Source organism: Arachis ipaensis, chromosome B09 (genome assembly GCF_000816755.2).
Source record: "Arachis ipaensis cultivar K30076 chromosome B09, Araip1.1, whole genome shotgun sequence".
In the NCBI taxonomy this organism is placed as follows: domain Eukaryota; kingdom Viridiplantae; phylum Streptophyta; class Magnoliopsida; order Fabales; family Fabaceae; genus Arachis; species Arachis ipaensis.
This window is the reverse complement of record NC_029793.2, coordinates 98,125,272-98,140,236: the sequence shown is the minus strand read 5'-3', so window position 1 is coordinate 98,140,236 and position 14,965 is coordinate 98,125,272. Positions and strand designations below refer to the sequence as shown.

Below are 14,965 nucleotides of genomic sequence, written 5' to 3'. Positions count from 1 at the left end.
ACCGGGTCGTACTAAGTAATAAACTCACGGTGAGTGAGTGTCAATCCCACGACGATTAAAGAATTAAGTAAGCAATGATTGATTGAATATTCTAGTTAGACAATTCATATTGAGATGATGAGTAAAATTATAAACTGGAACTTAAATGACTTGAATTAAATGAAAGCAGTAAAATGACAAGAAAGTAAATAACATGAATGTAAATAACTTGGAAGTTAAATTGCAAGAATGTAAATACTGAAAAAATAAATTGCAAGAAAAGTAAATCGTTAGAATGTAAAGAAAGCAATGTAATGAGCATTAAATTGAAAGCAATTAATAAAGAAAGGGATTAAAAGAATAAGGGAAGATAATTAGGGTACAAAGATATTATATTCTCTAGATCAAATAGCTTTTCATCTCCACTTCAATCATGCAATTACTGATCTCTTGACAAATTCTAAGTGATTAAATTTCAATGTCTAGGTAATTTAATCTTTCTTAACTGGATCAATTGCCAATGTCTTGATCTAATTGTTTATGAGAAGAGATGAAGATTGGTCTCTGATTTAGAGTCAAACAATTTTATGAATCAAGTTATGGGTTAATTATATGTCACATATTAATCCCAAACCCAAATTCACCAATTTGGGAGAAAGAACTTCTAGCTCAATTCCTATAATCCATCTCTTAAGTTTTAGGATTCAAATGAGATTCAAACTATCTCTCAATAAATTTGAATTCTTGGAATGAAGAACGAAGATTCTTTCAAAATAAGCAAATGAAAGATGAATTGAAGATGAAGAGTAAATCACAATTGATTCATTAAATTTAATAGAGCTCTTTTTCCCCAATGAAAAGGGAATTAGCCACATAGCTTATAAAATGTGAAAGGTAAGAAGAGGAGAAGAGTGGAGAAAGAAAGGTCAGAGAGCCTGAATACCCCTAAAGTGTCTCCTTCATCGTCTAGTTATAACCTATCTAAATTACATATTTAAATAAAATTCAAATTACATTAAATTCAAGATTAAATTGAAATTGAATTCTTGGGCTTGATCCATTTGGAAGCTTGGAGAATTGAGGAATGAATAAGGAAATTGAAGCATGGAGGTTGATGTTAAATGACATACTTTGCTTCTTAAAGACTAGCCCAAATTGGCCTTTGTTTGCTTGCCATGGCACACCCAGTGGTTAATGTGAGACGCCTGCAATATTGCTTCAATTCATGACCCAAATTATGCTTCTATTTTGCTTCAGCATGGGTCGTCACAAAACTGGCGTGGGACGTGAAACTAGGGTCATGTGTATGCATGGGTCATGCGTACACATGATTTTACTGAATTCACCACTTGTGCGTATGTATGGAGGCATGCATAACTTAAAATAATCATTCGCATACCTAATGAATTGAACATCTGGCATATTTTTATTATTAGATACTAAAATTCAACTTCAATAAACTAAACAACCACTCTAGAACGAAAAAAACATCTGCATATCTAGTAAAGGGAATATCCATCATATTATAGGTTGACCACAACTTCTAACATGCAGATTAAAGTTCTCATTCATCATATATCTAGAATAATAGTGGCATATATTTTATAATTGATAACTTCATATTCTACGTAATTGACCTAATTAAGTAGGATTTAGCGAGATTATAACATATTTGTGATGATAGCCCCATGCCCTCAAATATTTTTGATAAAGTCTTCAATCTTACTCACTTATAACTAAATTTCATTACTCGAATCTGACTTGAATTCAGTCAACGTTAAACTAAATCCAATCCAAACTATATAACAAGAGAAACACTCAAAGCATGTGCATGTAGCAAGAGGCAAACCAAATAAAATACCAACCTTATACCCAAACAAACATCCACGTTAGAATGAAGATAACCATCTGCGTAACTAATAAATTAACCAAAAAAACACTATAATTTAATCAATTTTCAACACAAACTAACTATTCTTAAAAGAGTTTAACAATGACATAAACCTGCCAAATCTTTGCGATTCATTCTACCCCGCATATGCATCCAACTCTCTATTGCCAGAGGCTTCTAAACGTTATCTTGAAAAATCCCCACACAAACAAAAACAAGTCACTAACTCTACAAAAATATTTCAAGAAAAGGTCCAAAATTAACTAGTGCAAACACTATGATAAAAGTAATTTCTCGTGGAGTATCCATGGTTCATATGTTCTATTTTTTATCTGTGAAGATAAAAACACTGATAAGTTTTATCGGTTGGGAACACTATATTCTTGGTGAATGTATTGAAATTTGAATGAGTGGGCGTTAAGCTACCATTACCCACTTATACAGATAGATGAATAAGCAACCATACTACTTTGATTAGAAAATAATAAAGAACAAATTCAAAGAAAAATTTATCCTGTATAAGCAAATGCCATAAAACATGCACACTAAAAACAATATAGATGGTTAACTCTATGTAAGGCTACGTACAAAAAATAAGGCTATGTACCTCTTCATCAAATTGATCATCATCAACAGTTACATTGGCAATGGTTAACTCCATTTGATATGTATCATCACTGACACATAAAGATTGGGTATTATAACCTACTTCCCTAAGTGAACAATCCATGTCCTGATTCTTTCCAATTGCCTTCAACGCTAATCACGACAAGACAGCCGTCGGGGCGCCGGAAAGGGAGACGCAATAAGGGATCGTGAAAATGTGATGCGGCGGCGGGTCGGGATTGCGGGATAGAAGCCGGTAGAGCGTCACATCAGCTGCGGCGGTGGCAAGGGGGACGCGAGTCAGCAATGTTTGCGGGGGAAGTGGTTGGCGGAAATTGCAGCTTCGTCGATCACCTTAGGTTGGCGCTCTCTCGGTGGTGGTGAAACTGCGTATTCAAGAGAAGGGGACTGCGTCACGCCGTCACTAATCCTAATTATTTTCAAATTCCCTAATGATAATGAATGTAATTCCCTGCTGATAATAAATGTGATTAATTGTTAATCTGTATTAAATAATTCCTATTTTAAACTATTGTTGACGTTGTTCAACTTTTAAGTTATTCATTCATCTATACTTTTTTTTTTAAATATTTGATGCAGAAAAAATAGATAAAGGAAAAAAAGTGCTAAATTAGATTCTTTTCCTCAAAAGGTATTTTGCTCTTCTATTGAGTATTCCTTACTTTTTATAAGTAAAGTTTATATCAACGATGCATACATAGGAGATAAATTTTTAATAATAGATTGTTCGAATTTCAAACGCACTTCTTTGATTATTTAAATTTACATTTATTTAATTTTCGAGTAAATACTAACCTGACTTCTATCCATTTACCTGAATGACAACACGACTATTGACAAAAAAAAAATAATCGGATTCTAATCCTGTGTTCCGATTATTTACGCGGTCTTTTTGTTATTTTTACGGTAAAAAATTAACGAAAATTGTTGATGTATCTATGTAAGCGAATGAGGTAGATGATTAAGGTGGTTAGGTGAAAGATGAAAGTTCATGTGGCTTGTTAGAAAGGACAGAGACTTATCTGTCATCTTCCACCTCACACAAACTACCTGTCCTTTCCAACAAGCCACATAGGATTCCATCTTCCACCCAACCACCTGAGCCATCCATCTCATCTGCACAGTAATTTCTGTCAATCTTTTGCCATAAAAGTGACAGAAGGACCGTGTTGGCAACCGGAGCACAGGGTCAAGATCCAAAATGGATAATTTTTTTTGTTAAGAATCGCGTTGTCATTCGAGTAAATAGATAGAGACTGGATTGGTACTTTATTCTTCAATTCCCTTTGAAGTAATAAGTGCTTTAATTAACTTCTGAAATTCTATTTGTGCTTAGCACGTGATAAGATTTTGGGACTTTCTGCTTTTCTCATATTTGGTAACTTTTCAATGCTACTATTTAAGGCATAGATGTAAAAATCAGACCGACCAGACGGCCGGATTGAAAAATCGGTGGCACAGCTCCAAAATCGGTCTGAATTTGACATTTGATCGGACAAGAAATGAATTAGTGTGAACCGATTTAAACTAACCAATTTTGTTGAACATCAGTGAACCGTAGATTTGAAAAATTTGGACCGGTTTGAATTTTGTAATTAAAAAAGAGTAAAGTATCGTTTTTGTCTCCAACGTTTGGGGTAAATCCTATTTGTGTCCCTAACGTTTAAATCGTCCTATTTGTATCCTTAACGTTTGTAAAAGTGATTCAATGTTATCATGCCGTCAATTACACATCATGAGCGCTTTAGTTTGAGTTTTAAAAATCTCTTCTTGAAGTTAGAATACAAATGTCTGAGATAAAATCGATGATCTACTTCGAAAAATAGCTCATCAAATGTTGAAACTAATTCCTACAACATTTATATAATTTACTTTTTTAGGGATATAATTGAATCTAAATATAAACAGTGGGTATAATATTAATCACATCCAAGTGAGACCTAATTGAAAATGAATACATCCAAGTGAGAATAATTGAAAACAATTCAACTAAGTATCCTTTAAAAATGGTACAACATTCGGCCTTTTATTACAATAATTTAAAAAAAATTAAAACAAACACATCTAAAAATTATAAATAGATTGATTGTCTTTTTAAAATTAAATACACATTCAAAATACAATCTAAAAAAAACTAAAATTTAAAATTTAAATTTTAAATTTCTGTTTCAGATTTAATATATTTAATTATTAATATATTATAATTTAAATATATATCTAAAAATCAAATTATTCAAAATTCAAAATTTTGATTTTAAAATTATAAAATAAACCTTAAACCATCAAATTATTAATTAAACCCGTACAAAACACCTAAAGAAGCAGAAAAATCACGTTTGCCCTATGTCGAAAATCCAGAGGCGCACATGGAAAACTCAGAGGCGCACGTCGAGAAGTCATCCTCCGCCGTCGTTCATTTGCGCCACCTTCTTCTTCCATGCTCATCCTCAATGCTGCCTTCCTCCTTCTCGGCGCTCATTCACAACGCCACATTCCCCTTTGTCAACACTCATCTTCGTCGCCGCTTTCCTCCTCCTCGTCGCCGTTCGTCCGCATCAACGTCGCCGTTCGTTCACGCCGAAAACTTACCTAAGGTTTGGATGGGTCTCTGACACCATTATTTTTTTTATTATTCTGTATAAATTTTGATTTTTTTGAAATAAAAAATCGAAAAAAATGGCATTTTCATATATATTGCAATGTTAAATTATTTTTGCATGTGCAATTTCTGTATTTTGGAAGTATTTAAAAAATATTTTCTGTATAACTTCATAATTTTAGATGTGTTACAATTATTTTTTAATGTTTAAATTTAGATTTTAGATTTATGATTTTGGATGTGTTTCAAATAGGAATATGTTTTAATTAAAAATTAATTAAATAATATTAAAAGCTGATCAAAGGTTGAATTTTATTGTACAAGTAGCATTATATAATTTGATATGTTAGTATAATTGATAGTAGAATAACATTAAATCACTTTTATAAAATAAAAGTTAAAAATACAAATAGAACTATTTAAACGTTAGGGATACGAATAGAACTTATCTCAAAAGTTGCCGACAAAAACCATACTTTACTTTTAAAAAAAAAAGAAAACCCTAATTCACTGATTGATCGACGGAACAGAGGCAGAGCCTCACTCTCACTCTCATTCCAATTGAACTGAACTGAACGGCAGAACGGCAGCTGCAGCTCACAGAGCCTTCACTGCCACCGAGCCTCTCGCCGGTTCCCGTGCGTCCCTCGCTCGCCTGTCGTCTCCGTCCGTGTCGCGTCTTCACTGCCTTTGCCAGGCCGTGCTTCGCGTGTCGTGTCCGCCGCAGTGGGTCGCCTTCACTGCTGTGCTTCGCCGTGAGCTCGCTTCTCTGTCTCCTTCTTTTCTGCGTGCCGTCAGCTGTGAGCCCGTGGCTTCTCTTCTCTGTTGAGGTGAGGTGAGTTTTTTATTATTGAAACATGTTCTTGAGTGATTGGATCTGGATGATATTGACATGTGCTATTGAGTATTGATTAGCCTTATATTTAACTTTTGCAAGGTGGTAAATATGGATAGGATGGTTTTGCATCATTGCATTTGCATTTAATCAAACATATTAAAGGCTCTGGTAATAACACTTGGTTAATCTGAACATGAAGACAAGGATACGTTACTTATAATCCTTATGCATTTCCTGATTAATCACATTGAGAAGCCTTCATAGTTTGGTAAAACACAGTTTCCATGCTTTTATCTTAGTCCTTTTTGTGATGTTTAAACCACCAAGTGTGTTCGTGTGCTTGTATTGTTCAACACCGACTACATAGGTGATTTCTGTAAATTTTTAACTTTCATATCTCAATTAACAGATAAACCAGTGAGTGAGAAGTGACATGATTGACCAAGTAACAGATGGAGAAGATATAAGCGTACAGCTTCATTTGATTACAGAAAAGTTGCTCTTCTGTTTTCAATATTATAAGTTCTAATAGATTATACAATGAAAGAACAAGTTTTCTATTTAGGAGTTGATTGTTGCTGTTTCTTCTATATTGATTGTTGCTATTTTTTTTAGAGATATGCATATATATTGATTTATACCATGGTTGGTTGGAATATGCACTGGTTGGAGAGGTTCTGTGAATTGATTAGATAATAGCTTATGTGATAGTGTGATTAGATGATTGGAAACTATGTATGTTACTCCTTGGACATAATTTATGGATTATTCCTCTTATTGTGTCAACTTAAGATATTATTATAGTATTGATTAATTTTATGTCTATTTTTGTATTACTTATTTTTTAGAAATTGAGACTAGTGCCAATGAAAACATGTATTTTAAATTTTAATTTTAAGTTTTTTTACTATTTTATATTTGTATTTTAAATTTTAATTTTAAGTTTTTGTCTATTTTATATTTTTATTTTAGTGAGAACGGGTCAACCGGTTCTATCAGTGGCCCACCGATTAAACTAGTGACCCAGTAACCCAATAGCCTGGATGGTTTGATCATCAGTTCGGTTTTGATAACTATGATTTAAAGCACATGCTAACAAATGAGCCAATTCCTATATCTACAGGAAAGCAAACAAAAGCATTAGGAAGAAGGATATAGTGAGACGTGGAGCTATATCTCTGCATTTTAAGGAAATGAATAGTATTAACCAACCATAGCCACAAAACTGAGGGTTTGGGCCTTCGTCCAATTTTCAGTGACCGCGAGTCACAGCACAGAAGTTCCCTGCCACTAGACCTTTGCCCACCCCAACCTTTCAATTCACCAGCCACTTCTGCTTTACTCCAACAGTTTCCAATTCTTTCTTCTCTCCCTTCAAAAACTTACCGTTTTTCATTAACCCATAGCTCTGAGTTTGACCTATTTTGACAGCTCTACCGTTTAAACTTGCATCGGATTTACCTCTGTTAAATTTCATATACTTGGAGGAGACATGGCTCTGATGAGGTTTCGTCGTGTGAAGCAGATTTCGAAGTTTCTAGCACCTCTTCTTACCACAGGTGTGTCTCCTGCCTGCTGCAAATTTCATTTTCCCTTTGCAAGCTTTGAATTTGAAATTTTTATTGCGCATTACTAAAAGCTTGTTTGGTTACTAGGATATTAGATTAAGAGAAAATACTAAGTTTTGCCTTTGTATTTTGAATGGCAGTTTTCATAAAAGGTTTGTGATCCTTTTAATTTTATTATTTATTGAACTTTACTCATTGGGTTAGTTAAATTAATACGAATAATTTAGCTTTTTTCTATTTTACCTTGTTTTTTGTTGTTGTTTTGTTTCCCTTAAAATTTTCATCCAAATAGATGACTTGAGTTTTAGAGCATTTTGGAAGTTCTGTTGTTACAATTGCTTAGGTCTTATAAGTGGAAAGTAAGTACAAAAGTTCACCTAGTGATTGAACTCATTCTTTTAATTGTTTAAGAAAAAGGAGTAGCATGGGAGCATTTCTGGTTAGTAGTTGCATTTGAAATAAATAAAGATAAACTTATGAAGCATCGGTGCTCTTAAATGGTTGCTGTACACCCATATGTTGTACAAATACGAATATGAGTATTGAACACCATACAGTATGATATGTGGTAAGCAACTTTATGAAGGAAGAAAAAAGGGTAAGAAATTAAGTTTAGAATAATAGCATTTCTGAAGATACACATATGATACTCATATGTTTGTAAAAATGAAATATTTGTGCATTATAGAGCTTTCACCAATACTTCTTGGTTACCCATAGGCTCTAGTTTGTCAATTATTGTAACAATTTGATGGTTTCCGGACCTTTATTGGGAGCTTATCTTGTACTTGTTGGTTACTCAGACGTACTTTTTAGTCTATCATTGTACATATACATATTAGTCCTTATAAAACATCAAAATTTACTATAAAATTGTTTGATTTACTTTGAAAGTATTTGTTGCCATCTATCTTATATTTTGACTATTAAATTATTTAAATATTATATTTTCATATTATCATATAGTAATATATACTCATTTTCCCATATAAAAGTATTTACCAATATTTTTCTTCTCCCATTCTTGTAGGATGCCAAATATAGATACTATACACATGCCTATGCAACTTAGGAAAAGCCGTCTGATATGATGTCCGGAGTTTCTCATTTTTATCTTTAAATGAAAGCATGCTCGTCAATATGTTTGTCAAGTTGTTTTAGAAATAAGTGTGTTTGCATATAATGAATTTGAAAGTGAGCATTAATATTTCTGACATAATGTAAAGGGAGAGATTCAACATACCAATATTGTCACAAATATCTTTGTTGTTTAACTTAGCCACTATTTAGGGTTCTGTTTCTATTGCCTGTGCATCTTTTTGCTCCCAGCTTCCCTCAGTTGTTTTTCTCTTAGGACATACTACCAAATAAGATTATGAAAATACTATTCACTAGTATAAATTTCTATGTGCGTTTTGTTTTAAAAAATTTTCTTCTCTTCTCCTGTCTAGGTGATTGCTATCAACAATCTGGCAAAGTGTTCAACTTAGAAGGTTTGTCTGTAATGCCCACTCTCTCTGCTCAGAAGCTAATTACTAATGGGATTCAAGTCAGAGAATTTCACGAAGAAAGGTAAATAATTTTGAAGGTTCAACTGTTTGGTGGTGTTTTGAATTTTGATTTTTTTTTTCCTTTTTTGTTGCATTTGAAGTTGTGTCTGAGCAGGACATGGATAAGAATAAATTATATCATCTTATATTAATGACAAATTTGAAGCCTAATCTGGCAATTCTAGCCTTGTTAGGTTTCCTGACTTCTGATTGGCAGCTTCATTCAGGTTCTCAACAATGGCTGATGCATCACATGAACCTGCCCTTGAAATTGACCTCTTGTCTTTCATTAGAGCTTCATTGGATGAGTTTGAAGGTATTTATTTCGCTAATCTACATCTCTAGTCTCTATGCAATGTCCTTCTCTTTCTGTTAATAATACTTCTATATCAGGGGGAAAAAAGAGAAAATTAAGCTACCACTTTTCCTGTCTTTGTTTTTTACTTCATTTCCGATTAACAGTTCCTGTTTTCAATTTTTCATGATTCTAATTCCTATTTGGTTACATTTATCATTTTTACTTTTTAGTAAATGCAAGTGATGACTTGCCTGTCTTCCCTGCGCAAATTGAGAGAAAGAAATTAAGAAGCAAGATTAATAAATGTGGCTGATTCAAACTAATGGCTGCATTTCTGTTTTAATTCATTTGTTATTAAAAGTGGTTATTCATGTAATGCTGCTGCTATAAAAGTGAAAACACAAAAAATAGCTTTATGTTTTAGAAATTTCTTGAAGTGTGAATCCCATTTTCTATAACAAGAAAATGCGAAGAATCAAAATATACGTTGTTCCTCAATTTGTATATTCAACGTCAATGAAAACTAGAAATAATCCAAAGCAAACAGGATTTACATTTTCTTTTAATTTTGTGCATTTCTGAGCAGTGTAACTGAAGTAGCATTCCTGAATAGTTAGGATTTTGAATTCTATACATGGTCTTTTTCTATGCTTACACAAGTCCAATTCTAGGACATGTTTTTATGTTTTGAGATTTAAGGCATACTCTTTGCTTTTTCCCAATTAATTTATTGCTTGAACTTTGAATTTGCAGGAACTCATCATTGTTGGTTGAATTTATCTAACAAAGATAAGCAACCTTTTGGGGGTGATGGAGTCTTCTTGATTCTTGCTTTAGAAAATTTGGACCATCAAATTTTGCTTGAAAAATTGAAGACTATCCAAAAGAGATTCAAGAAGGATATGTATTATTCCCTCACTCCCTCTACCCTTGATACAAGTAGGGTGATGCTTTTTCAATAATTAAATATACATTTTGTGGCAGGTGCCCCCATATTTTCATTTTGTGCTCAAAACCAATCCATCCTTCTGTCGATCGACTTCAGCTGGCCCATTTAGTGATGACAGAAAATATCACGGTTCCCATTTTGTTGTCTCAACAGACATTTCCCGAGGTGTGATAAGATCTATTGTTAGCTTCTAAAATATGTAAAAATTTCTTGATGTCTAATATCTCTACCATGATGCAAAATTTATGTTAATTATTTGCTAAATTTGTGTTGCCCACGACTTTTAATTATCAAATCAGTCGACAACTCAGGTAGGGAATGCTTTGTTAGATAATAGAATTCATGTTATTGTAATTTGTAAGTATATAATTATAAGAAATAGCTTAAGTCAATAATTCTTTATTTTGGTTATTATAAAAAATAAGCTGTATTTATTTCTTCTTTCTATAAATGTCGATATGGTGATTGCAATGTTGATAAAGCAAATCAGGCACAAGTAGTTGTCTCACTTTTGCCTCTCTTCTCTTTTCTCACTGAACATCTATTTCTCAACCTTACTGATTTAAATTTTTATCAGTTGTGGAGATTTCTTCTTCAAACATCATCTCGATTCTCATTAAAACTAGATATTTGTTAGATGTGAACAATTTGTCTCATGAGATTTGATTTATCGGCAGTCTAAATTTTTATTTACAGATGGAGTCATGATGGCTAGATTTGCTAATAGTTTTAATTTGTGTAATATAACCCCCCAGCCAAAAGAAAAACATGATAACAATATAGAATTATCAGCTTGAATAACCAACCTATTTCACATTATTCCACCTAAGATCATGCATCTGTTTCTTAGAACACTAGTTTGCAGACTGCAAGGCAAGAGTGGGGGTCCTCAGCATTTGCAAACTAGAAGATTTAGTCTTGGTGCACCTGGCATGACATATAACAGTCACATCCTTAAAATATCATTGCTATACAAACCCAAAGAAGTGGGTTATTTTACTTTATTTAGACCTGATTGGTGTATAATATTTAGTCTTTAGACACACTTATCTGGTTGACTAAAACCAGATGGCTTTAGAAAATCAATCTTCTCATGCTTGTCGAATCTTATCTTGGAATTATTACATACTTATGTGAGGGAAGATAACTGGTATAAAACATACTCAAATCCAAGTAGGTTATATAGTTTCTGGCTGCTTATAGTGACTGCCTAAATTGTTAGTGGATAGAATGAAATTTAAAAAGGGAATTAATTAAAGTTCTGTTCCCAGTGTCCTCGAAGTTTAAGTTGCTATCTGAATCAATGTTTCAGAATAGGAAAAGTTTTTGCATTCATGATATCCATGTATACCAACTAACCATCTTGTTTTTCTAATGTTGATGTTTTTGTGAGTGTATAGTGTCATCTGTTGCAATTTATTCACAATAATTCTTTTGATATTTATAGCTAGAGAAAGGTGCAAGGTACATCTTATTTAAAAAAATTACAAGCCCAGTTATTTATCATGAGAAGGTGGATCTTGAAGTTTTATACCAAGGTATTGTGCTTTTCTATTCTGAAATGGCATTTGTCTACTGTTTTTTTCCCTGTGGTGTGTATTTGCATGCAAGTGCACTAGACACTAATTTTGACTATGGGGTCAAATGTAGCTGTTCAGGAGTTACAGATGCAACCTGATGGTGAATCCAAGTCATCTGATGTATTGAAGTCTCCATCGTGGAAGCAAAATGGGAGCAACAAGGATCAATATATTTGTTATCCTATTCAGAATTTACTTCTCTCTTATCCAGGTATAAACTTCATCTGTCTCCTAATAGCATTGGCTTACCAATTTTCTGAGTATGAGTTGGCAAAATCAGATACGTAAGCCTTTCTTGTTTCATCATACTCTTTCTTTGCCATTCTCTCTCCCTGACCCCCTCCCTCCTTCCCTCCCTCCCCCTTTTCTCTTTCTTCTCCTTAACCATTCTCTTATACTTATAAAAGTGGAACAGGGTATCAGAAAAATAATTAGAGCTCGAGTAATTGATGGATACAACAAATTTGAAACAGTTTTAGGTGTTTCGACAAGTCCACGTGGAAGAGATTTTGTTATTTCATTGTAATTATAAAGATTTTGTTAAAAATCAGCATAGTTTTTTATTGTGGATGGTGGCTCATGGCGGTGAGCCAAAAATCCGCCATAAAAAATGGCGGATGGCGTTGCGGGAAATGGTGGATTACCTAAAAAATGCATATATATGTACAAAAAAATATGCAGAAAAATTGCAAATATAATAAACTATAAAATCTAATCTATATAATCATTTTTCTAGTCATAAGACATCCAATTAATGCAGCAAACAAATAAACATAAGACATAGAACATAAAAACTAAAAACTTAAAAGAAAGACCAATTCTACTGTAACGGACATATGGTGTCATTGGTGTTTCCTTCTTCCACAGTACTAACATATTTCTAGCCTGGGTCAATTCTACTGGAATGGACAGCAGCAGCAGGATGAGCAGGAGCAGTGCCAGCAGCATGACCAGCAGAGGCAGAGGCAGGTGCAGGGACGGGCATTAGGATCAGGGGCTGGTCTGGAAGTTGACATAGCGAACTGAACTTAAACGGGAAAAAAATTGGAGGAAGAGAGGTTTATGAGGGAAGAGAAGGAGACAGTGAACTGAACGAAAAAAAAAAGGAATGTATGTAACTACGAACCAGAAAAAGAGGGAACTGTGGTGATGAGCAGCGGCGGCAGGCAGCCATGACCAGTGACGATGGGTGGCGATGAACGGCGATGGGTAGCGGCGAAGATCGGCGGCGATGGAAGGCACAGAGAAGAGAGAACAGAGACGGAGAGCCTTTTTTGACGTGAATAAGAGAGGAAGAGAAGCTTTTGAATAACAGGCTGATTAGGGTTACATTTATCACTTAGGGTTTCCTAATTTACCCAATTATCCTCAGATTTTTCAAAAATGTTCAAAAAAAACCTGCCATTTCCGCCTTTTTCATGGCGTTCCGCCATGGCGTGACCGCAATTGTGGCCACCTTTTCACCCGCTGTGAAAACCACGTCGCCATGGCCTCTGTATGGCAGCGAGGACAAACTCCCCCCCAGCATACCGTTATGGCGCTGCCATATCCGATATTTTAAAACACTGAAAATCAGGAAATCTAAATTTTTGGCAATTTAGATATTATAAAATTCTTAATTCATCTGATGAGCCCACTCTTTAGAGGTATTTATTTGCCCTTTTTTCCCTTCCTGCTTTACAGGTTGCGTCTCTGCAGATGACAGCTTGAACCGCCTCTTCTTTTCAGACTGCAATCATCATAGGATTGTTATATCAGATGACAATGGAGAGATTCTGGACTGTGTATGTACATCAATTATTTAAATAAGTTCAGGATAAAGTACGTTTTGATTCCAGGTCCAGTATTAGCTGCTTTTTAAATGTCATATAGTGACAGTAAAGCTGACAAAGGCTCCGCCAACTATTCTTGTTGTCTATAGCACATCTAACATCCCTCCCACCAATTGTCCAATAATCAACTATGCTCAAAAGTGAAAAGATCAAATCTCCGAATGGTCGTCAGAATATCTGTTCACTAATGAGTTTGTTCATATGATTTACATCCCCTCACTTAACCAGAGGTGTTGAAACAAATCAAACAGTTGCCATCTCATGCAGTTGTATTAGACTAGTTTTTACATATTGTTAAGTTTGTAGATTGACTACTTGTGTTCATCTCTGCCTGTTCCCATTCTGTTAATATTCTTGCATAGAAGAAATATCTGCTCTCTCTTGTAACATCAGATTATGCAAATGTTACTTTGGCATTTTATTGAGTTTCATGTGTTTATTTGTCAGTGTCACAATAGAAAAATGGATATTCCTTTACTATTTTTAGTATTGTATATCATTCTCCCATTTCCTTTTAGAGGAAGAATGAACCCAAAACATTACAGTGACATGTTTCAATCTCTCTCAGATTGGTTCTTCTCCAGGATTTGAGGATGGAGATTTTGGATCTGCTAAATTAGGGCGCCCAGCAGGTTCTTATTACCATGCTGAGGAGGATTGCTTATATTTTGTTGATTCAGAGGTATGTATTTGGATGTGTCCATAGTTTATTATCAGCCTTGGACTCGGTTTCATATTCGTTGGGTACTTTATATGCATCAGTTTGACCATATCAATGATATATCCCTTTGTTTATCTGTAGCTATGCCAAACTAATATGATTTGGCGAGTTCATTCTACAGGATTAGTATAAAATACATTGTCGAATTTTCTGCAGTTAGACTAAATTCAACCCTTCACATTAATTTAGTGTTCATTGTCTTATTTACACATTTAAGATGCATGATTGCTGTTAAATTTCATCCTTATACCTAGAATGCAACTTGGTTTTGGATGATAATGTGCATATTTTGGTTCATGTTGAATGAAGCAGTTGAGGCTGAGAATTCCTGATAATGTCAATGGAAATGAATGAAAACAACCAATCTTATTGATCCAAATCAACACACTGAATTTTGTAACAGATATTTTCCTTGGTCTTATGCTGTTTGAGTTTTAACATTTCAAGGGAGATATCTAGATATTTTGTATAAATGGCTTGAGGGTATGCCTAGAGAGCAGAACTAGATAATAAGAATGTAGTCTTACATTAAG

At 34.0% G+C, this 14,965-nt stretch overlaps 1 protein-coding gene across 2 annotated transcripts in view; it reads left to right on the top strand.

Moving 5' to 3' along the window:
* LOC107617686 overlaps positions 5,604–14,965 on the top strand; it is a 13,524-nt gene continuing 4,162 nt past the window's right edge. Inside the window, exons 1-10 of one of the 2 annotated variants that reach the window (XM_016319513.2) lie at positions 5,604–5,926; positions 7,058–7,493; positions 8,954–9,074; positions 9,280–9,368; positions 10,104–10,254; positions 10,335–10,464; positions 11,747–11,837; positions 11,950–12,090; positions 13,563–13,663; positions 14,280–14,393. In XM_016319513.2, coding sequence (XP_016174999.1) covers positions 7,427–7,493; positions 8,954–9,074; positions 9,280–9,368; positions 10,104–10,254; positions 10,335–10,464; positions 11,747–11,837; positions 11,950–12,090; positions 13,563–13,663; positions 14,280–14,393 — 1,005 coding nt within the window. In that variant the 5' untranslated portion in view covers positions 5,604–5,926; positions 7,058–7,426. Of the gene's footprint in view, positions 5,927–7,057; positions 7,494–8,953; positions 9,075–9,269; positions 9,369–10,103; positions 10,255–10,334; positions 10,465–11,746; positions 11,838–11,949; positions 12,091–13,562; positions 13,664–14,279; positions 14,394–14,965 lie in introns of both variants that reach the window. The other variant, XM_016319514.2, reaches the window with a different exon arrangement.